The 24,131-nt window shown below is 39.1% G+C and overlaps 1 protein-coding gene across 4 annotated transcripts in view; it reads right to left on the reverse strand.

Annotated features, from left to right (window-relative positions):
• Positions 1 to 1,801: 1,801 nt before the first annotated feature.
• STXBP4 (syntaxin binding protein 4) overlaps positions 1,802 to 24,131 on the reverse strand; it is a 182,774-nt gene continuing 160,444 nt past the window's right edge. For all 4 annotated transcript variants that reach the window (XM_030881608.2, XM_030881607.2, XM_060291045.1 and 1 more), the window contains one exon: positions 1,802 to 3,106. In XM_030881608.2, the coding sequence (XP_030737468.1) occupies positions 2,992 to 3,106 (115 nt within the window). In that variant the 3' untranslated portion in view covers positions 1,802 to 2,991. The remainder of the gene's footprint in view (positions 3,107 to 24,131) is intronic.

Below are 24,131 nucleotides of genomic sequence, written 5' to 3' on the forward strand. Positions count from 1 at the left end.
GTTCAGAGGTCACAGAAGCATAAAGAGGAAGAAATCTCAGTCAGTGCTCAAATGGTCCAGCCAGTTCAGACCCTGAACCCCTCAGCAACAGTCTTGCAGTAAGGAGTTCAGCCTGACAGAACACTTCCTGGGACGTGGTTTCCACTTACTCCTGGGGAATTCTTTACTGATGTGTTCTGACTACAAGGAAGTTCCTTAGCACACTGAACTTGAATCTGCCTCTTCGTAAAACTGACCCCCGGACCCCAGCTCTGCCGCCAGTGTCACACACAATGGCTCTAACTGGCTCTGCAGTGGTTTAAGAGAATGGGCCCCACAAGACTTGCCTTGAGCCCCAGTTTCCACACGTAGGTGATAAATCACCCTGAGGCAAAGATCAGCAACTCTCTCTAATCCTAAACTTGTTTACAAAATGAAGATGATCATAGTTTCTACCTCATGGGGTTGTTTTAAGAAGATAATGAAATAATACATGCAAATTATCCGTCATGAATGTATGGTACAAAATGCCCAATAAATAATTTCATTACGATTTTTGTAGGCCTTTTCCATTAGGTATTCGATTAGGAAGCAGGAAGGAAAGTGGCACCAAATGGTAAAGTTAACCTATGAGGCGTCCGCCAGTGAACTGCTTCCTGAGGATCTTGATCCCAAGTGACTTGAGCATCTTCTGTGTCTTCCTCACTAGAAACAAATTAGAAAAACACTCCCAGGAAAGGGAGGGACACTTCATACCATTAATTTGGCAACCACAAATAGTCTGTACTTTCACAATTATAGATACTAATTTATAAAAGTAACTTGGGGTGTTTGAGAATCTCACTCACCTCTGGGGGACACAAGGAAAGAGCTCCTTCAGGGCCTTCTCTCAAAACTTGTCTCCCTGCAGCTTCCTAATATTCAAAGAGCTGTCAGAGGAAACACAAGTTTCTCCAGCCATTCTGAAACTTTTCTCAGGGCTAATGACTACCTATCAGCCTGGATTTGACTTATGTTATCATTCAAGACATAAATTATAAATCCTACATATATTCAGGAATGTGTGCCTGAGCATAATGTACACATATATTTACCACATAGATCTATATAATATACCATATGCAATGTCGTAGACTAGGAGACTCAAGATCTAGGTCTAAGTTTGACCTCACTGTGTGAGCTCTCAAGATCTCAGTTTACTCATGTATATAAATGGTTACAATGGATGATTCTGACACTATATTCTAAGGAGTTTTAGGTTTGCATAGCAGTGCTGGGGGCTGTTTTAATTGGGCCTCCATCTTGTTTGAAGCAGGACAGAAATATTAAAAAAAAAATCTGTTACAAATATTGAGATTCTGTTTAAGAATTCATTTGAAAAATGAGTCTTTTTCACCAAAAGATGTTTGAAAATCACTGAGTCAAGTGATCCTCAAGGCTCCGAGTTCCTTTTTCTTACTTGTATTTCAGAGGTGGGGAGGGCAGGAGAGAGAGAAAGAGAGAAGGGAGTGAGGAGAGGAGGGAAAGGAAGAAGAGCAGTGGCGGTGGTGGGGAGAAGAGGAGGCCAGACAGACACGGTAACGTCTCTGTGCTATCACGGATGGTTTGGGAACAGTATTCTGATTAATTAATGATTCTTGCTCACTTGCTTACTCAGTACAGTACATCACCTAACTATATAATAACACTGCGTAAGGATAAGTCCCTTTTTGTTATTCAGTTGGTACTTAATGCCCAGAGCATTTAAAATGACTTCCTCCTCCCTGCCCACCCCCCACCCCAACTTCCCAGCCCCAGGTTTAAATCATTAAACGGAGAGAAAATCTTTAGCACTCCAAGTCAATGGCTCATTCCTTCCAAAAACTGTCTAGTAGCATTCTTACAGTAAGATGAAATAAGATCGGAAGCATAATCGGTCTGGAGGCTGATATCAGCAATAATGAGGTCAGTCTGGAATGCACAGCAGAGGAGTTCAAGGATGTCTCTTTTGATACATAGATTCCGGATGCCCCTCTATTCATCAGCTCCCCTCAACACTCCCTCTGGCAAGGACAACCCAGCAGGGCAAATCCCAAGAGGGAGTCGGTCCATTTACTTTAGAAAAATGTGAGCTGCTGAAAGAAGCCCATTGAATCAACATCACAAAGCCATGCCCCTGCTTGGTGAGTGTTTGGGGGAAGGGTTTATAGGAGAACCATGAGGTTGGGTGGGGGCCATGTTTGAATGAACAAGTGCCCCCTGAGTCTCTGTGGCCCCAGGGGTACACAGCTGTGGAGCTCAGCTGCATCAACAGAGACATGCGACCCTGTGTGTCGGGCTGCGACCTGCCTCTGCAGGGACATCAGGGTGTGGGGCAAAGGGGCCTGGACATGGAATCTGAAGGTGAGGGTGTGAGCCTCAGCTCCAGGACAAGGTGCTTCATTTCTCTGAACTGCTCTTTCCCTAACTGAAAAATACCCAGTGGAGTTGCCTCACAGGCGTGTTGTATGGTTTACACAAAACAGGGTCTGAAAAGCATTTTGTAAATTAGAAAGCATCATAAAGATGTAAGCTATATATCCAGTGGCCTGTGGAAAAGCTTGCTGAAATCACTTTCCTAAGGTACGCATATAAGAGGTTAGTGAATTACCAAATAAATGAAGTGTTTCACTGTGTTCATGTAATTTTCAATGTGTCTTAATTATAAAAACCACTGTGTCTGGTATTCTATAAAGAACTAACTATAAAATTACATAATTACATATGAAAAATTATATATATTATAAAATCTAATTACATATGATTTCAAAAACAGGACTAGATTATTCCTAAAGAACTACTGTAGTGGCAATTAATTTTGTAAATGTATACAGTTATATCAAAAAGTTTTACAAAAATAGCTTAAATCCAATCTCCATTTCACTTCACTAAATAGTGTGTGGTTTACTCCTATTTTAGATGTCGCGTGTCAGAGCCCTCCACGTCGACGGAGATGCCAGAAGACCATGGACCGCAGCTTCCCACAGAAAACCATCAATTCTTCTGGTCAGGAAGTTCTCTGGAGCAATCCTCTTCGTTCTCCTCTGAGCAGGACAGGGTCAGTGCGCTCATCACGGGATGCATCCAGGATGTAGTCTGTGTTACGTGACTTGGGAAGAAAAAGGGATACAATTACAATCTGAAAGACTGTACTTCTACCCACCACGCAAGCAGTGATCCCAGTGACACTGCTTCCACCCTACTGCAGTCTCCTGAATTAGGAAGCAGTTGGAACTGGATCCAATAGTTTTTAAAAGTCTTAGATACGTTTTTAGGTTCAACAAAACCCATTTTTTTCTTTATTCTTTGATAAAAAACAAAAGAATGCAGGAGAATGTGTTATCTTTGACTCCTCACTCTTCTTTATCCATCAGCAAGTCCTGTGATTGCCTTTCTGTAACATCTCTGGAATCTTTTCCTTTCTCCTTTTCCAATGCTATGGCCTGGGTCACTGAAACAGCTTGTCTCTTTGCCTCTGTTCTAGTTTTTTAATTCATCCTCCACTCCAGCCAAGAGATCTTCCTAAATGACAGATCATACACTGCTGCTCACCTGCTAAAAATTCAGTGCAAACTAATGCCTTCTGGATCAAATACATATTCCATAGTACGAAATACCTTGTTTCTTACCTGCCTCAACAATACTTTCTTCTCTGCTACAATCTTTCCCCTTCCCGTCTTGTTTATTCAGCTAACTCAAACTAATTCTAAAGAACCAAATCTCCCTCTAGATTCCTCCAATCTGTGCCCATGGCCTTATCTCTTATACCATATTACAAATGCCTGTTTATTTTTAGGCCTTTGTACTGCATACAAAGCTCCTTTAGGGCAGGAGCTGTTTCTTATCTCTGAGTCTATGGTACCAAACATATTCTCAGAACAAGTAACTAGGCGTTTCAGGGAAGAACACAAGCAGAGGTAAGGAAGGACGTACAAACATATGGGGCATGTTCAGGAAGTGGTGAAACATCACTACTTGTGCCCCTACCTGATGCATGGTGTTTTTTAGACCTAGTATCCAACTCCCAGCCTTCAGCTGGATGACTCGCCTAAATCCACCACTATCTGCCCAGCTCCTGAGTCCTGGACAGACAGCTTCTGGAATAGGATGACTTATTCCTTCTCCTTGGATCCTTGTTCTAGCCCTGGCTTACCTCACTGCCCTATCCATCCTAGATCAGTTTCCCCTGCCCCCATCCTACTCAAACTCAACTTCAGAGAAGCATCATGTCTTAGATCAAGTCCATCTGAGGGCTGGCACTTATGAGGATCAAATAAGATTGTGGATCTCAAAGTATCTCCTACTTCCTAAAATATTACAGAATAACATTTCTGAAGTGTGTTATAAGGGTTTTTAATACATATTATGTGAAGAAGAGAATTCTATGGTCAAATAACTTTGAGATACACTAGTTTAAACATAGTTAAGTAGGTTTTTTTTACTGTAGGATTTCCCAGAGCCCTAAATATACTAATGTGTCTTACGACTCTCCAAGAGTTTATAATATTACTCAAACTAACATGCCCTATTAGCACGCATGGGACGAGTGTGCCTTTGAGCACAACTTGGGATCTGTCACAAAGAGGCACTTACTTTAGTGCCTGTTGATGACAATAACTGAAATGTTGCACTTAGTACCAATGGTCAGTTTCACTGTTATTACTAGATTTGGTTTGTTTTCAGTCCTATATTCTAAATTCTATCCCTATCCCCTAAAACAAATTGTTCCACTCTTCTGTTTAAATATTGAAAATGCAGCTTTCCATGGAAGAAGATCACTTATAGTTTCACGATAGAGTAAATGCACTTAGGTTGTTTAAGATGGAGGTAGAGGTGGCAAGGCCCAGATATCTTCATAGTTTCAAAACCTCAGAGTGTGGTTAAGTGATACAAAGAATAGTTATTCTCTTGACAGTAATCCATGTTACTATTACCTCTTTAAAATGGTTTAGTGAGATTTCTTATTATGGAGGCTAAACTTACAAAGCATTTGATTCTGCACAGGTTAACTTCATTTCAAGGCTTTTGTAAAGCTGGAAAGCTGCCTAAATTGAAAGTGGTTTTAAAGAATTACCAGTGAGTGTAACACAGAGGGCTAGAATACCACTGCAAGGGGAAATGAGGACACATTGTCCCATACAACGTACCTGTTTAAAACTGAAAGGAAAAAGCTTGATGGGATATCTTAGTATATTTACTTTACTGTTTATCAGCACATTTATAATATGTTAGTCCAAAGAAGAGACTTTAATTTAGATTATTATAAATCCTTCCTCCCCTACAATGCTCCTTAACTGGGGAGGCTGGAAAGGAAGAAAAACAGGCACAATTAATTACCTGAGGGGTAAGGTTGGGTACACACTTTCTTATGTGACTTAAAAAAATTCTCATGTTTGAAATATTATAACTGCCCATATATGGACATTCCACTGAATTGATAATATAAAATAAGCAAAAGTAAAATGTTTAAGAAGAAAATGTAGTTATAGACTCTGAACAATGAATATTAGAAAGTTCTGCCAGAAAGTCATCCTTGACAGTAAACTTCATTTGGCACTTTTTAATCAACAAATCAACATCTGATCTTTCTCCAAATACAAAATAATACCATAAAATATTAATTGGTTAATCTTACGTTCATAATACACTTCTCTGTACACAATTGAAAAACACACACCTTAGCGCCAAACATGCAAATACAATAGCCAATCACTAGAAAAAAAAAAACACATCCAGAACCAATGCTTCTAAAACACAGGTAATGCATGTAAAGTGCCTGGTGAAGAGTAGATATTCAATAATGATCATGGCTGTTTCTTTGTTTTTTGTTAATAATTAGGGTTTTCTGAATATTGTAAGTAAAACTTGGAATTCTTCCTGTGATGCTGGAACGGGGCCATTTGTGTGTATACGATTCAATTTTATGTCCTGGTGAGCATGGTGACTAAAGAGCTTTGACATAATCGGTATGATGAGATAATCCCAGATTTACTGGCTTGGAGAACATTCTACTATGAGAAATATTTCCTCTCTGATTTGTGTGCTTGGTAATTCAACTGAGAAGAGAGAGAATAAATCAACCCTGTTGACTCTGTTTAATTAATAAAGACCCCATTGTTCACAAAGTGAGATGCTGCTACTTAGTATGAAAAATTTAGAGGTCTGGAAAATAAATGAGGCTGACTGTGAAACATGAAAATCTTCCATTTGAACATACAGTACCTCTGGGAAATGTTCCTGCAGAGAGTGTATCTGACCTGATTTGGGGAGCAATCAACAGCAGTTCAGATATATTTGAAAATCTAAAAAGCCTAATACTACTTGCCTCTGAATGACTGCCAATCTGCTGTTGGAAAATAGTAATATTTGAGCTGGGGAGACGACAGTGTTGTGTGGTTTCTTTTATAATATTAGTAATTTGAAAGACATATTTTAGCGCTTATAAAAAAATAAACCCTAAGAGTACATGCTTTATTTTATTGCCAAAGAAATGTAAGTGAATTATTTAAATTCCATTATAATTACCTTCCTTATGTTTCTTACCTCCTAGCATGCAAAATGCTTTCTTCCTAAATGAAAATTTAGGACAGCCAGTTAAGAGAAAAGTGGTTTAAAGACAAAAAGAACACTCGTTTTGTAGAGATTCATTCTTATAATAGTCTGTGATGAAGAAAGAGGTTCTTTTGTTAATCTTCCATTGTAAATGATACTATTTATATGTTATTATGAATTTAGCAAGATTGCATATATTATCTATTTAAGATAAAGCTGCAGAATAATAAGCCAAAGTAATTAACTTACAATGTCCTTTTTTTACAGAGAGCAGGGTAATCTTATGTATATAATATTCATAAGAGCCAGAAAATAAAGACAAATAAATATGTTAATCCAAAATGTTTCTGGTATCAGTACTTGGAATCACTGAAAAATTTTACAACTGGCCATAAACTTCAAGTAGTAATGAAAATAAAAGATTTAATAAGAAATATTCCCAATTGAAAACAAATCAGAAGGGAAGAACAGAAAGTGAACCATGTCAATAAAACTATAAAAAAGTCATCAAACCTTGGTGAGGCAGCATGTAATCTTGTCAGACACTGGTTATGAGAATGACTACAGATTAGTAATAGAAAGTATCCATTCCAAAACATGTTTAAGAGAAAATTGCAAGCAGTTTATTTCCACAGATATATAAAGAGTTCCCTCTTACATAACTTTGGAAATATACTCCTAAAATCAAAATGAGTATTTCCCATTAATGAATTCTGTAAATATCACAGAATACTTTGAGAATTTTGTAATTAGGCATTTGGAAATCCAGTGAGGCTCTGATCAAACATTAGCAGGATCCCATTCAAATCTTTACATTCTTGAAGACAAATTTTATTTCTATTCTATATTTATGGCATTCTCTATAAAAAACATATAAGATATATTTTGCAATTAAATAATCCAATTAATTAAAAAATCTTTAGGCCTAGATAGTACATTATGTTACAAGAATCTAAAGCTACAGTAATATATTACTTATGCATAATATTGGAAAAAAATTACATCACTAGACTTGTAAAAAATGAACGCTGAAAAGTCCTGAAAAAATATGAATTATATTTTTGAAGTAATATACACAGGCTTAGATTGCTGTCAATTATTGTACAGAGGCAAAAACATACCAAGTCCAAAGGTGATACATTTTTCAAAAAAAGAAAATGTTTCTATGGTCTCAGACTATAGCTTTGGGTAACTTTTAAAAATTGATGCTGTTTTGGATTGTGATAGAATAAAAAAATTCAGAAGACCTCTAAGAACATGTCCTACTGACACTGGTGCCTAGACACTGGACTATTAGATAATAATAAGCAATTTTATAAAATTCTGTAGTTGGTGTATTTGTACATTCTCATATACCCCCTTTGGCAGTGTCCACCAAAATTTATGTTCTCCATTCCACACTGTGGAGTTGTTATCAGGAGGCTGCTCCCAGGCAGAGACTACATTTCTCAGCTCCCCCTACATCCTTATGTGAGCATGTAACTAATTCCCACCAGTGGAAGGGGAGAGAGTTGATGTTTACGTCTTGTGGACCAGGGGTTTTCAAGAACAGTGCTGGAATGCCTTCTCTGTTCTCACGCCTCATCCATAACTGAACGTAGAGAACTCAGAGGCCCTAGGGGATGGCAGAGCCATGAACTGGAAGGAGCTGGGGTCTCAAAATCACTACCCAAAGAAAAGAAAAGCCACCCATCGACCAGGGATTCCCGCACTGACTAGTGTGTGAGTGTTAAGCCACTGAAAAGCAGGGTTTGTAACAGCAGCTAGTGTTACTCTAAATGACTTCAAGAGAGTATTTCAAGATGAAGCCATAACTATTACTTTCCCATTAAATATATGTACAACTTTTTACAAACCAAAGAGCTTGTCTTTCTAAAATACAAAAAGCAGGCAATAAATATATATTTTCAGGCTACTTGAAATATGTTAGTAATCAAAAGACTGTCAGAATATAGATTAATGGAAACTAAATTTAATTAGAAGCAAGTTTGCAAGACCATTGCCAAAGTTTCCATATTAAATTCCCACTTAATGAGTAGAAGTGCATGAAATGTAGAAGATGTTTAAAATTTTAATGTTCTTATTAAAATGGTAAGAATTGTAATACAAGTTATAAGGCTTTCATTTAATTTATACAATAAAATAAGTTTAATAAATATCTAACTAAATGTATTTTTTTAATTGCCAAATTTGAAATCTTAAAAAAAAAACCTAAAATTATTTGAAACATACAACTTCAACTTATTTTATACTTATCCTAATATTATTTTTCTATCAAAGTTAAGCTGATTACACTAAAAATATAAAGCTATAAATATACATATGATATTAGAAAACTGAGCATCACAAAACTGGGGACTTGGAGGGGTTCCACATGAGATCATCTTTAAACTCTTGAGGTATTTTGTCAGTATTATTGACTCCATAATGCTAAGTGCAAAAGCCACTTGAGAGTGAGTGCTATAACACAGAAACCTTCAATTACAGTAAAAAATTATGGGATAAAAACCATATATGCCATCAACCTTTACAGTTCTCTCATGAACTTTACATACTGATTGCTTCTAATGGTGCCACCTTGGACTTGTGAATAAATGGGCTTAACTGTTTGTTAGAACCTTATTTTATACTTATATTTTGTAAATATTATATATCCTAATTTACATATTTATATTGTTTATATTTTATATATTTATATTATATATATTTATATTTTAAAGGAGAGACAGTTATATTTATTATCCTCATTTTATATATGAGGAAGCTAACAGTGAGAGAGGTGAAATAACTTACTCCAGGTCATAAAACTGATAAATGTTAGAGCCAGCATCTGGATCCAAATCTGACTTCTGGGAATTTTACCATTATGTTATATTCCTCTCTGAGGCTCTATTATATGGGTTGGTTTCAACAATATATATGGAGGCTTTGGGTTAGATTAAATGAGACCACCTGAAAAGAGGTCTTTAGCTTTACAAGATGAAATAATTAAAGATGTATTGACTGATTACTTCAATGATCATAGATTCTATCTCTAAAGCATTTTTAAATAATTTATCATAAAATTCATAAAACCTTTATTCAGTATGAATAAAAATTATTTGTGTGACACCTGCTTCTCCAGCAGTCTTAAACTTTTCACATCATGTGGCAATTGAAGAAATTGAGGCTAAGAGAGTCCCAGTGCCCTATCCAAGGTCACACAATAGTAGATCTCAGGCTTAGATGCAGACCATGGTCACTATCTTTTTGTATCAGCTTCACGGACCTGGTCTGAAATTCCGTATTGCCCAGGCACTAACTGGGTTACTTGTATGTCTCTGGGAAAGTTACTTAAACTCTGAGTCTGTTTCCCAATCTAGAAAACATGCAAGACCTTCCTCGATAGTGTTAAGAGAGAAAACATATAAATCCCCTAGTTTTATGCCTGACACATTCTAGGTCCATCATAAGCATCACCCTCTCTCCTCCACTTCTAACTTCCTGTATTAGTTTTCTCTTGGTGCAGTAACAAATGACCACGAATGTAGTGGCTTAAAACAATGCTAATTTACTGGCTAACTGTTCTGTAGCTCAGAAGTCCGCCACAGTTCTCACTGGCTCAAATCAAGAGGTTGGCAAGGCAAAATTTCGTTCTGGAGGCTCTAGGGGAGAATCCGTTTCCTTGCTTTTCCAGCTTTTAAAGGCCACCCACATTCCATGGCTTGTGGCCTCCATCTTCCAAGTCAGCAACACAACATATCTCTGACCCTGCTTCCATTGTCATATCTCTTTCTGACTCTTTCCTTCTGGCTCCCTCTTCTACTGCTGAGGACTCATGTGATTAGACTGGACCCACATGGATAATCCAGGATAATCTCCCTATTTTAAGGTCAGCTGATTAGCAACCTTAATTCCACCTGCAACCTTAATGCCCCTTTACCATGGAACCTAACATATTCAAAGATTTTGGGGATTAGCTCATAGATATTGTCAGGGAGCCATTATTCTACTTACCACACTCCCTTGCCCCTCAGCTATTTCTCGCACTAAAGCCTAGAGCTTGAGGGAAGGGGCACTGGTTTGTATTAATTCTTGCAATTTGCCTGAAACTTGGCAAATGTACAGGAAGAAAGATTATATGCTATAATACATTGTACTGGAGATAACTGACTGAAGAAAAAGGTGCTAGAGATCTATGGAAAGTAATTTAAGGAAGAAGCAACTGTTACGGAATGAATTGTGTCCCCACCCCCCAATTCTATGTTGCAGTCCTAAACCCTAATGTTTGGAGGATGGGGCCTTTGTGGAGGTAATTAGGGTTAGATGAGATCATGAGGGTGAGGCCCTGGTCCAATGGGACTGGTGTCCTTGTAAGAAGAGGAAGACACATCAGACCTTTCTCTCCATGAACACAGAGAAGAGGCCATGTGAGGAGGTAGTTGTCTACATCCCAGGAAGAGGGGCCTCACAAGAAACCAATCCTGATGGCATCTTGATCTTGGCCTTCTGTCCTCCAGAACTGTGAGAAAAATAAATTTTTCACCCAGTTTAAGCCACCCAGTCTGTGGTATTTTGTCATGGAAGCCCTAGCAGACTAATCCAGCAACCAAATTTGGAAGGGAAAGTGACAAAAAAGTTAGTATTTGTTGAGAAATTTAAATAAAGGGTCTTGGAGGCAGAGAAGATGCCATATCCGGCTAAATAAAAGTATCACCCTAGAAAGGTGATGAATTTCCAAAGTACTTTACACAATCCCGAAGGATTTTCTTATATTATCCCTCCAAAATGCTAAAAAACATGCTTCCTGCCTCAGTTATATCTGTTATTGGTTAAATAGGGGAAAAAAGAGCTTGATGTTGGCTGTCTAGATCTGGATATTTTATTCATTTCAGTGGGCTTTCCATTCTGAGTAACCTCGGTCAGCTGGCTGGCCTTCTGTTTAGATGACAGTTGCTCATACAGAGTTTCATATGGCTACACCCCTTTGTAGGTATTTATAGAAGATCCAGAGCAGGCTGTCTCAGGCTCCTGAGCCCTGCAGCCTCTTTGCTCCTGTCACAGGGCTGCTGACTGGCTGGAGAGAGGTATAAGTGTAGGTTTTGGTTGCTGGTTTCTATTTGCAGCTGTGCAAATGCTGTCGTATAAAGCTCCTCCACTGGCAAATAGCAGTAGAATAATATAAGGAAAGGGAAGGGGAATGAACATCTATTAGGCACTCACCTTGTGCCAGGTGAGTTATTTTGTTAAATTCTCAAAACAAGCCTGGGAGATATAAACTACTATCCTTGTTTTTTGATGAGAAAAGGGGTTACAGACAATAGAAATACTACTAATTATACCAAGGTCACACTCAAAAGTGGTGGTGTAAACATTAGAAACCAGGTCTGTCTGATACTAAAGCCCATATTTTTTCCCTATCAACTGCTTCCTCAATGACCGTATTCACTCATTTGATAAATACTTATTCAGTCCCTACACATACCAGGCACTGTACTAGTTACTGGATATTCTAAACCAGTTATCACATAGATGGGTACATCCAGACTAGTGGTTTTAATACCTTACAATTTAATCATAGCTAGAAGTACTTGGGAACAAAATATTTTAATAAGCTCCATACTTCTTCCTTCAAGTCCTCTGTTGATTTCTTCATTATAGTCTCATTAAGAATGAAATGCTCAGGATTGCCATACATGCAAAGGCAGTGAGGAGCTTACCCCCATTTCCCTTATCTACACTGAAGTTAGGTACATAGAAATTGCCCTGACATCTCATCAAGTGAGCCCTAGACTTCAGTAGTCTGTCCATGGCTATTTCTTAACTCATCTAAAATTAATCAAAGCAGCCAAATTAATGAGGTCTTAAGAGGGAGGGCTCCTGACAGTACCTACTAAAGTGGAGCTAAAATCATCTGCTAAGGATTTAGGAAAAGTTAAAAGTAGTAGCTTTTTATTTCCCATCCAGAAACCATTCCTCCCTCTCCACCCTCCCTTCCCCAGTCTCCTTAATTTCTAATCACATTAGAATTACCTAACATGGACTCTACGTGCAAAATAAGGTTGGAGGTAAGAAAAACAATCTCAAATTTTTCCTTTTGTGTTTTCCATTTTTTAATTTATTTTATAAATGAGATGATACAATGTAACTTAAGCCTTTAATTAATACAGAAGGCTGACAATGACAAATTTCATTCATATATAGGTTATGATCTACATTCTTTCCTACCTGGAAACAACCTAATAGGCTGTTCTACCCCAAGTTCAGACAATCATTTAGGGTTGTTAATGAACTCTGTCTGGAAAGATATGAGACAAAACATGCCTATTGGAAATCAGTTTTCCTTTGAAGTCATAAAGGCAAAGCTCTTAAATACTGACTATCTCATAAGAACTATTGGGGGGGAATGTCACTGTTTATTTTGTCATTCCAACCTACGGTTTGCATTATTACTGTTCATCCTGGCAGAGTTCCTGTGTTGGCAATATGCTCTAGAAGACCAAAGACTGAAAAAATGTGGTATGTGTCCCACACATCTCTTCCCCCGGCACCCACAGCAGACATCTCTGATGCATCAAGACAAATATCAGGGACTTCCCTGGTGGCGCAGTGGTTAAGAGTCCACCTGCCAATGCATGGGACACGGGTTTGATCCCTGGTCCTGGAAGGTCCCACATGCCGTGGAGCAATTAAGCCCGTGCACCACAACTACTGAGCCCATGTGCCGCAACTACTGAAGCCCGTGAACCTAGAGCCTGTGCTCCGCAACAAGAGAAGCCACCGCAATGAGAAACCCATGCACCACAAGGAAGAATAGCCCTCACTCACTGCAACTAGAGAAAAGTCCGTGTGCAGCAACGAAGACCCAACGCAGACAACAACAAAAAAAGACATATCAGTGAGGTTGAATATAGTCTCAGAATTCTTCACAAACAACACTTGAGAAAGTGAGTTGAAATCTATTTGCCCTCTCTGCTCTAGACAGAAACTTCTGTTTTATTCAGAAATCACAGGCTCCCTAGGTTTTACTGGTATGCATTTGTAATGTAAGTATAATACTTCCTATGTAATGGAGAACAGATTTTATAATACAAGGTGTGCTATCTCAGATTTCAGAATGTGATATAAAGGTGTATCAACACAAAGGAATTATAAGCCAGGTGTGAGTAACTTTTAAAAACCAATGAGTAGACGGCTTCATGATGGCGGAAGAGTAAGACGTGGAGATCACCTTCCTCCCCACAAATATATCAGAAATACACCTACATGTGGAACAACTCCTACAGAACACCTACTGAACGTGAGCAGAAGACCTCAGACCTCCCAAAAGGCAAGAAACTCCCCACGTACCTGGGTAGGGCAAAAGAAAACAGAATAAACAGAGACAAAAGAATAGGGATGGAACCTGCACCAGTGAGAGGGAGCTGTGAAGGAGGAAAGGTTCCCACACACTAGGAAGCCCCTTCGCGGGTGGAGACTGCAGTGGCGGAGCGGGGAAGCTTCGGAGCCATGGAGGAGAGCGCAGCCACAGGGGTGCGGAGGGCAGAGCGGAGAGATTCCTGCACAGAGGCCCGGTGCCGACCGGCACTCACCAGCCCGAGAGGGTTGTTTGCTCTTCCGCCGGGACGGGTGGGGCTGGGAGCTGAGGCTCGGGCTTCGGTCAGAGCGCAGGGAGAGGACTGGGGTTGGCGGCGTGAACACAGCCTAAAGGGGGCTAGTGCGCCACAGCTAGCCGGGAGGGAGTCCGGGAAAATGTCTGGAGCTGCCGAAGAGGCAAGAGACTTTTTCTTCCCTCTTTGTTTCCTGGTATGCGAGGAGAGGTGATTAAGAGTGCCGCTTAAAGGAGCTCCAGAGACGGGCGCGAGCCATGGCTATCAGCGCGGACCCCAGAGACGGGTATGAGACGCTAAGGCTGCTGCTGCCGCCGCCAAGAAGCCTGTGTGCGAGCACAGGCCACTATCCACACCTCCCTTCCGGGGAGCCTGTGCAGCCCACCACTGCCAGGGTCCAGTGATCCAGGGACAACTCCCACAGGAGAACACACAGCGTGCCTCAGGCCGGTGCAACGTCATGCTGGCCTCTGGCGCCGCAGGCTCGCCCTGCATCCTCATTCCTCCCTCACCGCGGCCTCAGTGAGCCAGAGTCCCCGAATCAGCTGCTCCTTTAACCCCGTCCTGTCTGAGTGAAGAACAGATGCCCTCAGGTGACCTACAGGCAGAGGTGGGGCCAAATCCAAAGCTGAACCCCGGGAGCTGTGCGAACAAAGAAGACAAAGGGAAATTTCTCCCAGCAGCCTCAGAAGCAGTGGATTAAAGCTCCACAATCAACTTGATGTACCTGCATCTGTGGAATACATGAATAGACAACAAGTCATCCCAAATTGAGGAGGTGGACTTTGGGAGCAACGATATATATATATATTTTTCCCTTTTTCTCTTTTTGTGAGTGTGTATGTGTATGGTTCTGTGTGTGATTTTGTCTGTATAGCTTTGCATTTACCATTTGACCCAGGGTTCTGTCTTTCCTTTTTTTTTTCTCTCTCTTTTTTTAGTATAGTTTTTAGCACTTGTTATAATTGGTAGATTTGTTTTCCAGATTGGTTGCTCTCTTCTTTCTTTCTTTTTTCTTTTATTAAAAAAATTTTTATTTTAATAACTTTGTTTTATTTTACTTTATTTTGTTTTATCTTCTTCTTTCTTTCTTTTCTCACTTTTATTCTGAGCCGTGTGAATGACAGGCTCTTGGTGCTCCAGCCAGGCGTCAGGGCTGTGCCTCTGAGGTGGGAGAGCCAAGTTCAGCACATTGGTCCACAGGAGACCTCCCAGCTCCAAGTAATATCAAATGGCGAAAATCTCCCAGAGATCTCCATCTCAACACCAAGACCCAGCTCCACTCAACGACCAGCAAGCTACAGTGCTGGACACTCTATGCCAAACAACTAGCAAGACAGGAACACACCCCCGTCCATTAGCGGAGAGGCTGCCTAAAATCATAATAAGGCCCAGACCTCCCAAAACACATCACCAGATGTGGACCTGCCCACCAGAAAGACAAGATCCAGCCTCATTCACCAGAACACAGGCACTAGTCCCCTCCACCAGGAAGCCTACACAACCCACTGAACCAACTGTAGCCACTGGGGGCAGACACCAAAAACAACGGGAACTACGAACCTGCAGCCTGCGAAAAGGAGACCCCAAACACAGTAAGTTAAGCAACATGAGAAGCCAGAGAAACACACAGCAGATGAAGAAGCAAGGCAAAAACCCCCAGACCTAACAAATGAAGAGGAAATAGGCTGTCTACCTGAAAAAGATTTCAGAATAATGACAGTAAAAATGATCCAAAATCTTGGAAAAAAAGTGGAGAAAATACAAGAAACGTTTAATAAGGACCTAGAAGAAGTAAAGAGCAAACAAAAAGTGATGAACAACACAATAAATGAAATTAAAAATTCTCTAGAAGGGATCAATAGCAGAATAACTGAGATAAAAGAATGGATAAGTGACCTGGAAGATAAAATGGTCGAAATAACTACTGCAGAGCAGAGTAAAGAAAAAGAATGAAAAGAATTGAGGACAGTCTCAGAGACATCTGGGACAACATTAAACACATCAACATTCGAATTATAGGGGTCCCAGAAGAAGAAGAGAAAAAGAAAGAGACTGAGAAAATATTTGAAGAGATTATAGTTGAAAACTTCCTAATATGGGAAAGGAAATAGTTAATCAAGTCCAGGAAGCATGGAGAGTCCCATACAGGATAAATCCAAGGAGACATATGCCAAGACACATATTAATCAAACTATCAAAAATTAAATACAAAGAAAAAATATTAAAGGCAGCAAGGGAAAAATGACAAATAACACACAAGGGAATCCCCATAAGGTTAACAGGTGCTCTTTCAGCAGAAACTCTGCAAGTCAGAAGGGAGTGGCAGGACATATTTAAAGTGACAACGGGGAATAAACTACAACCAAGATTACTCTACCCAGCAAGGATTTCATTCAGATTTGATGGAGAAATTAAAACCTTTACAGACAAGCAAAAGCTGAGAGAATTCAGCACCACCAAACCAGCTTTACAAGAAATGCTAAAGGACCTTCTCTGGGCAGGAAACACAAGAGAAGGAAAAGACCTACAGTAAGAAACCCCAAACAATTAAGAAAATGGTAATAGGAACATACATATCGATAATTCCCTTAAATGTAAATGGATTAAATGCTCCAACCGAAAGACACAGACTGGCTGAATGGATAAAAAAACAAGACCCATATATATACTGTCTACAAGAGACCCACTTCAGACCTAGGGAGACATACTGACTGAAAGTGAGGGGATGGAAAAAGATATTCCATGCAAATGGAAATCAAAAGAAAGCTGGAGTAGCAATTCTCATATCAGACAAAATAGATTTTCAAACAAAGACTATTAGAAGAGACAAAGAAGGACACTACATAATGATCGAGGGATCAATCCAAGAAGAAGTTATAACAATTGTAAATATTTATGCACCCAACATAGGAGCACCTCAATACATAAGGCAAATACTAACAGCCATAAAAGGGGAAATCGACAGTAACACAATCATAGTAGAGGATGTTAACACCCCACTTTCACCAATGGACAGATCATCCAAAATGAAAATAAATAAGGAAACAAGCTTTAAATGATACATTAATCAAGATGAACTTAATTGATATTTATAGGACATTCCATCCAAAAACAACAGAATACACTTTCTTCTCAAGTGCTCATGGATTATTCTCCAGGATAGATCATATCTTGGGTCACAAATCAAGCCTTGGTAAACTTAAGAAAATTGAGATCGTATCAAGTATCTTTTCCAACCACAACACTATGAGACTAGATATCAATTACAGGAAAAAATAATAACCTAGAGATAACTGAAGAAATCAAAGAGGAAATCAAAAATACCTAGAAACAAATGACAATGAAAACACGACGACCCAAAACCTATGGGATACAGCAAAAGCAGTTCTAAGAGGAAAGTTTATAGCAATACAATCCTACCTTAAGAAACAAGAAACATCTCAAACAACCTAACCTTACACCTAAAGCAATTAGAGAAAGAAGAACAAAAAAAACCCAAAGTTAGTAGAAGGAAAGAAATCATAAAGATCAGATCAGAAACAAATGAAAAAGAAATGAAGGAAATGATAGCAAAGATCAATAAAACTAAAAGCTGGTTCTTTGAGAAGATAAACAAAATTGTTAACCATTAGCCAGAGTCATCAAGAAAAAAAGGGAGAAGACTCAAATAAATAGAATTAGAAATGAAAAAGGAGAAGTATCAACTGACACTACAGAAATATAAAGGATCATGAAAGATTCCTACAAGCAACTGTATGCCAATAAAATGGACAACCTGGAAGAAATGGACAAATTCTTAGAAATGCACAACCTTCCGAGACTGAACCAGGAAGAAATAGAAAATATGAACAGACCAATCACAAGCACTGAAATTGAAACTGTGATTTAAAATCTTCCAACAAACAAAAGGCCAGGACCAGATGGCTTCAGAGGCGAATTGTATCAAACATTTAGAGAAGAGCTAACGCCTATCCTTCTCAAACTCTTCCAAAATATCGCAGAGGGAGGAACACTCCCAACCTCATTCTATGAGGCCACCATCACCCTGATACCAAAACCAGACAAAGATGTCACAAAGAGAGAAAACTAGAGGCCAATATCACTGATGAACATAGATGCAAAAATCCTCAACAAAATACTACCAAACAGAATCCAACAGCACATTAAAAGGATCATACACCATGATCAAGTGGGGTTTATCCTATGAATGCAAGGATTCTTCAATATACGCAAATCAATCAATGTGATACACCATATTAACAAATTGAAGGAGAAAAACCATATGATCATCTCAATAGATGCAGAGAAAGCTTTTGACAAAATTCAACACAGATTTCTGATTAAAAACCCTCCAGAAAGTAGGCATAGAGGGAACTTTCCTCAACCTAATAAAGGTCATATATGACAAACCCACAGCCAACATCGTCCTCAATGATGAAAAACTGAAACCATTTCCACTAAGATCAGGAACAAGACAAGGTTGCCCACTCTCACCACTATTATTCAACATAGTTTTGGAAGTTTTAGCCAGAGCAATCAGAGAAGAAAAAGAAATAAAAGGAATCCAAATTGGAAAAGAAGAAGTAAAGCTGTCACTGTTTGCAGATGTCATGATAGTATACGTAGAGAATCCTCAAGATGTTACCGGAAAACTACTAGAGCTAATCAATGAATTTGGTAAAGTAGCAGGATACAAAGTTAATGCACAGAAATCTTTTGCATTCCTATACACTAATGTTGAAAAATCTGAAAGTGAAATTAAGAAAACACTCCCATTTACCATTGCAACAAAAGAATAAAATATCTAGGAATAAACGTACCTAAGGAGACAAAAGACCTGTATGCAGAAATTTATAAGATACTGATGAAAGAAATTAAAGATGATACAAATAGATGAAGAGATATACCATGTTCTTGGAGTGGGAGAATCAACATTGTGAAAATGACTATACTACCCAATGGAATCTACCGATTCAATGCAATCCCTATCAAACTACCACTGGCATTTTTCACAGAACTCGAACAAAAAATTTCACAATATGTATGGAGACACAAAAGACCCCGAATACCCAAAGCAATCTTGAGAAAGAAAACCGGAGCTGGAGGAATCAGGTTCCAGGACAGTAAATGACAGTAATCAAGACAGTATGCTACTGGCACAAAAACAGAAATATAGATCAATGGAACAGGATAGAAAGCCCAGAGATAAACCCATGCACATATGGTCACCTTATCTTTGATAAGGGAGGCAAGAATATACAGTGGAGAGAAGACAGCCTCTTCAATAAGTGGTGCTGGGAAAACTGGTTACATCTAAAAGAATGAAATTAGAACACTCTCTAACACCATACACAAAAATAAACTCAAAATGGATTAAAGACCTAAATGTAAGGCCAGACACTATCAAACTCTTAGAGGAAAACACAGGCAGAACACTCTATGACATAAATCACAGCAAGATCCTTATTGACCCACCTCCTAGAGAAATGGAAATAAAAACAAAAATAAACAATGGGACCTAATGAAACTTAAAAGCTTTTGCACAGCAAAGGAAACCATAAACAAGATGAAAATACAGCCCCCAGAATGGGAGAAAATATTTACAAATGAAGCAACTGACAAAGGATTAATGTCCAAAATTTACAAGCAGCTCATGCAGCTTAATGTCAAAAAAACAAACAATCCAATCCAAAAATGGGCAGAAGACTTAAATAGACATTTCTCCATAGAAGATATACAGATTGCCAACAAACACATGAAAGAATGCTCAACGTCTTTAATCATTAGAGAAATGCAAGTCAAAACTACAATGAGATATCATCTCACACCGGTCAGAATGGCCATCATCAAAAAATCTACAAACAATAAATGCTGGAGAGGGTGTGGAGAAAAGGGAACCCTCTTGCACTGTTGGTGGCAATGTAAATTGATACAGCCACTATGGAGAACAGTATGGAGGTTCCTTAAAAAACTAAAAATAGAACTACCATATGACCCAGCAATCCCACTACTGGGCATATACCCTGAAAGAAACATAATTCAAAAGCAATGACGTACCAAAATATTCATTGCAGCTCTATTTACAATAGCCAGGATGTGGAAGCAACCTAAGTGTCCATAAACAGATGAATGGATAAAGAAGATGTGGCACATATGTACAATGGAATATTACTCAGCCATAAAAAGAAAATGAGTTATTTGTAGTGAGGTGGGTGGACCTAGAGTGTGTCATACAGAGTGAAGTAATTAAGAAAGGGCAAAACAAATACTGTATGCTAACACATATATATGTAATCTAAAAAAAAAAAAAAAAAAGGTCATGAGGAACCTAGGGGCAAGACGGGAATAAAGACACAGACCTACTAGAGAATGGACTTGAGGATATGGGGAACGGGAAGGGTAAGCTGGGACAAAGTGAGAGAGTGTCATGGACATATATACACTACGAAATGTAAAATAGATAGCTAGTGGGAAGCAGCCGCATAGCATAGGGAGATCAGCTCGGTGCTATGTGACCACCTAGAGGGATGGGATAGGGAGGGTGGGAGGGTGGGAGGGAGGGAGACGCAAGGGGGAAGAGATATGGGGACATATATATGTATATATATAACTGATTCACGTTTTTATAAAGCAGAATCTAACACACCATTGTAAAGCAATTATACTCCAATAAAGATGTTTAAAAAAACAAACAAAATAAAAAACCAATGAATATACCTACTTGAAAAATCACCAACAGTATAATATAATGTTTGAAGCAAGTATATGATATTGAGATTTTTGTATCGTTTATAGAGATGTATATAATATATGTATAATAATTTAATTATTGATTAATATATTATATATAGTACATTGTGAAACAGCCTTGTCATAGGCATCCTCTAAGATAGCTCCCAGTGGTCCTTACCTTCTGGCATGTACACTCTTGTATAGCTGCCTCCTACACTGTACCAGGGTGCTCTGTTTGACCAGTAGCATATGGCAGAAGGTATGTCAATCACTTCTGAGATTGGTTATAAAAGACACTACAGGTTTTATCTTGGTGTTTCTCTTGCTTTCACTTTTTCTCTTGTCCCTTGCTGTGGGGGAAGCCAGCTGCGATGTTTGTGCAGCCCTATGGCCCTATGGATGGAGAAAGGTCCACTTATGGTGAGGAACTGAAGCCTCACATGTGAGCCTGGAACAAATATTCCAGCCCCATTAAACTACTCTTCAATTCCCAGACCTGGCTAAGAGCTTGATTGCAACTTTATGAGAAACCCACATCGAGAGAGAGTCAGAATGATCCAGCGAAACCACATCCGGGTTCTTGACCCTCTGCAACTTGGGTAAGAAAATAAATGTTTATTGTTTAAGGCTGCAAAATTTTGGGGAAATTTATTAAGCAGCAATAGAGAATTAATACATGAAATCATGGCCAGTGATCACAGTGAATCTGAAACCTTCAATAGAAAAAAAGAGTTCAACGAAAGCAACGTAGCAGTTATGTCTAGTTTGTAATATTAAGTTCATTTTTACTCTCAAACATAGCTCATAATAATTCTGTTAAATTATATAACATACATATAAAGTATATGAACTTTTAAAGTGGAATCATATCAAAAGATTGTTATAAATCTGTAATAGTATATAACTGCAAAGGGAAGATAGGAAGTTGGGTGGTAAAATGGTCAGGTTTACCAGATAATTTCATTACAGCGCTATCAAGATAACTGGCATTTTGTCATTGAATTTAAGAACGCTGCAACTCTCTCTCTAAGGAGAAAATAAGAAAGTTTTCCCTTGAATGCACTGGTATTTATATAGCAAGTGAGTAAGCCCTGCCTATTTGCATATGTGCATACACATATTGGTGTATACACATACACATATATAGATGTATACTTTTGTTAGTTCTATGAGACACTGGCTCTAGCAATGCCAATATTTTGATTGTTTGTTTACACAAGATAAAATGCTTTCTTCTCTTGTGTCAGAAGGTAAGTAGATGACTACACAGTATTAATGGGTGTGCAATGGACATGTGGGTGGATAGGAATATTCAATGAAGACCGTCTTTGTCTAGGCATTCTTGGGACAGCACTGACAGTTATTCCTTTGCCCAAGGCTTGGCTTCCATCAGATTTAACAATTCAGTTTCCGGGAAGATAGTGACAGGTGTCAACCTCAGACATTGTGTATACGTACACAGACCGGCATCTCCTCCAATGTTCTGGAAGAGGGATCTCAGTCACTGTTCTTTTAAAGCAAAGGTGACAGAGGCAATGAACTGAGTTCATTACTTGTTATTTCTTGCCCCCAAATTACCATTCACATGGTAAATGAACTACTCCTACCCAAAAGCTAACACAGGCTAGCCAGGCTCAAAAGTTTGGTTGGGGTAGTGAGAGGATGAAAAAACAAAAATCTAAATAGTTCCAAGAAAGACATATAGTGGATGCTTGCTTATGCAGACATTACTTATTTGGCATCCTATCTGAAGGCAGCTAAGAGCTGAGAGGAAACCCTCATCAAAATGTTAGGAGCAAGTGAAGAGGCCTAACCTTGGCTGAAAGTGTCTACTTTGGGTCAGGTGTTATGATAGGCTTTTTACATACATAAGCTCATTCATTCTGGGCAGGAACTCTATGAAGGGCTAATATTCTTTCCATTCTATACGTAGAAATTAAAGCCCAGAGAGGTTTAGTAAACATGCCAAGGTCATTCAGCTATTCTGTGGAGACACCAGCATTGGAACCTACGTTTCTCCAAATCCAAAGCCCATGCTCTTCTTTTCCTTATACCAGATGGCCTTCCTGGAATCAAATCCACCTGCACCAGAACTTATGCACTTGACTCACATATAAACCCTTGTAGATGCACACTCCAGGACTATTTACAAGCAATTCAAATTAGTCTGATTATTTGGCATCCTGTCTTCCTCAAATAAACTCCTGGGGAAGATGGTGAAGTGTGTAGAGGATTGAAAAGGAGAATGGAGATGAGGAGATGGCCAGGCATGTTGAGATCGGGGAGAGATGACAGCTGTGTCTCTATTCTAGCTTATACAGCTTAACGTCACCCTGCAGAACTCACTGTATTATGTATAAGATTGATGTTTATAATGATTTTGTTCAGGGGCCTCAGTAGAAGAAGGCAGGAAAGCACACAATACTTGTAAAATAAGACTTCCATTAAGAATAGTTAAACTAAAATAAATGTTGGTGCTTGAATGGGGTTAATGACTAGCAAAAAAGCCAACTCGGGCTTCCCTGGTGGCGCAGTGGTTGAGAGTCCGCCTGCCGATGCAGGGGACACGGGTTCATGCCCCGGTCCGGGAAGATCCCACATGCCACGGAGTGGCTGGGCCCGTGAGCCATGGCCGCTGAGCCTGCACGTCCGGAGCCTGTGCTCCGCAACGGGAGAGGCCACAACAGTGAGAGGCCCGCGTACCGCAAAAAAAAAAAAAAAGCCAACTCATGGTAAGCAGTCCATTCCTCCATGAGACAAGATAAAGAAAACACTGGTATATTGTTAGATTTTCTTATCTTTACTGTTTGACCTTTCTAGTCTCCAGGAGATGACTACTTGTGCTTAGAACTAAGTTTCTATTCTGCTATTTAAAAATGAATAAAGTATAGAATTCTAACAAAATCAAGATCAGTTTAAAATATCTTTCTTGTCATATGTAAACATGCTACATTAAAATAAGGAGATGGAGATGGTGCAGCGTGGGTGTGTGTTTTGGGGGGATGGCTTTGGACTCAGACAACCCTGGAACTGTATCTTGGCTCTGAAATTTTACTACGGCCTGACCTGGATGAGTTTAGCCTCTTTTCCACAGTTTCTCCAACTGTAATGGTGAGACAAGGATGCCCACCACTGTCCTTTAACAAATCTATCTTACCTCTTTTCTGCTTTCCTTAGGAGTCAAGATTAAGGTCAAGGAAGATAACTCCCTAAAGAGTGTACATTATTTTCTATGACTGGAGTGGATTATACAAATGT

Source organism: Globicephala melas, chromosome 20 (genome assembly GCF_963455315.2).
Source record: "Globicephala melas chromosome 20, mGloMel1.2, whole genome shotgun sequence".
NCBI classification, from domain to species: domain Eukaryota; kingdom Metazoa; phylum Chordata; class Mammalia; order Artiodactyla; family Delphinidae; genus Globicephala; species Globicephala melas.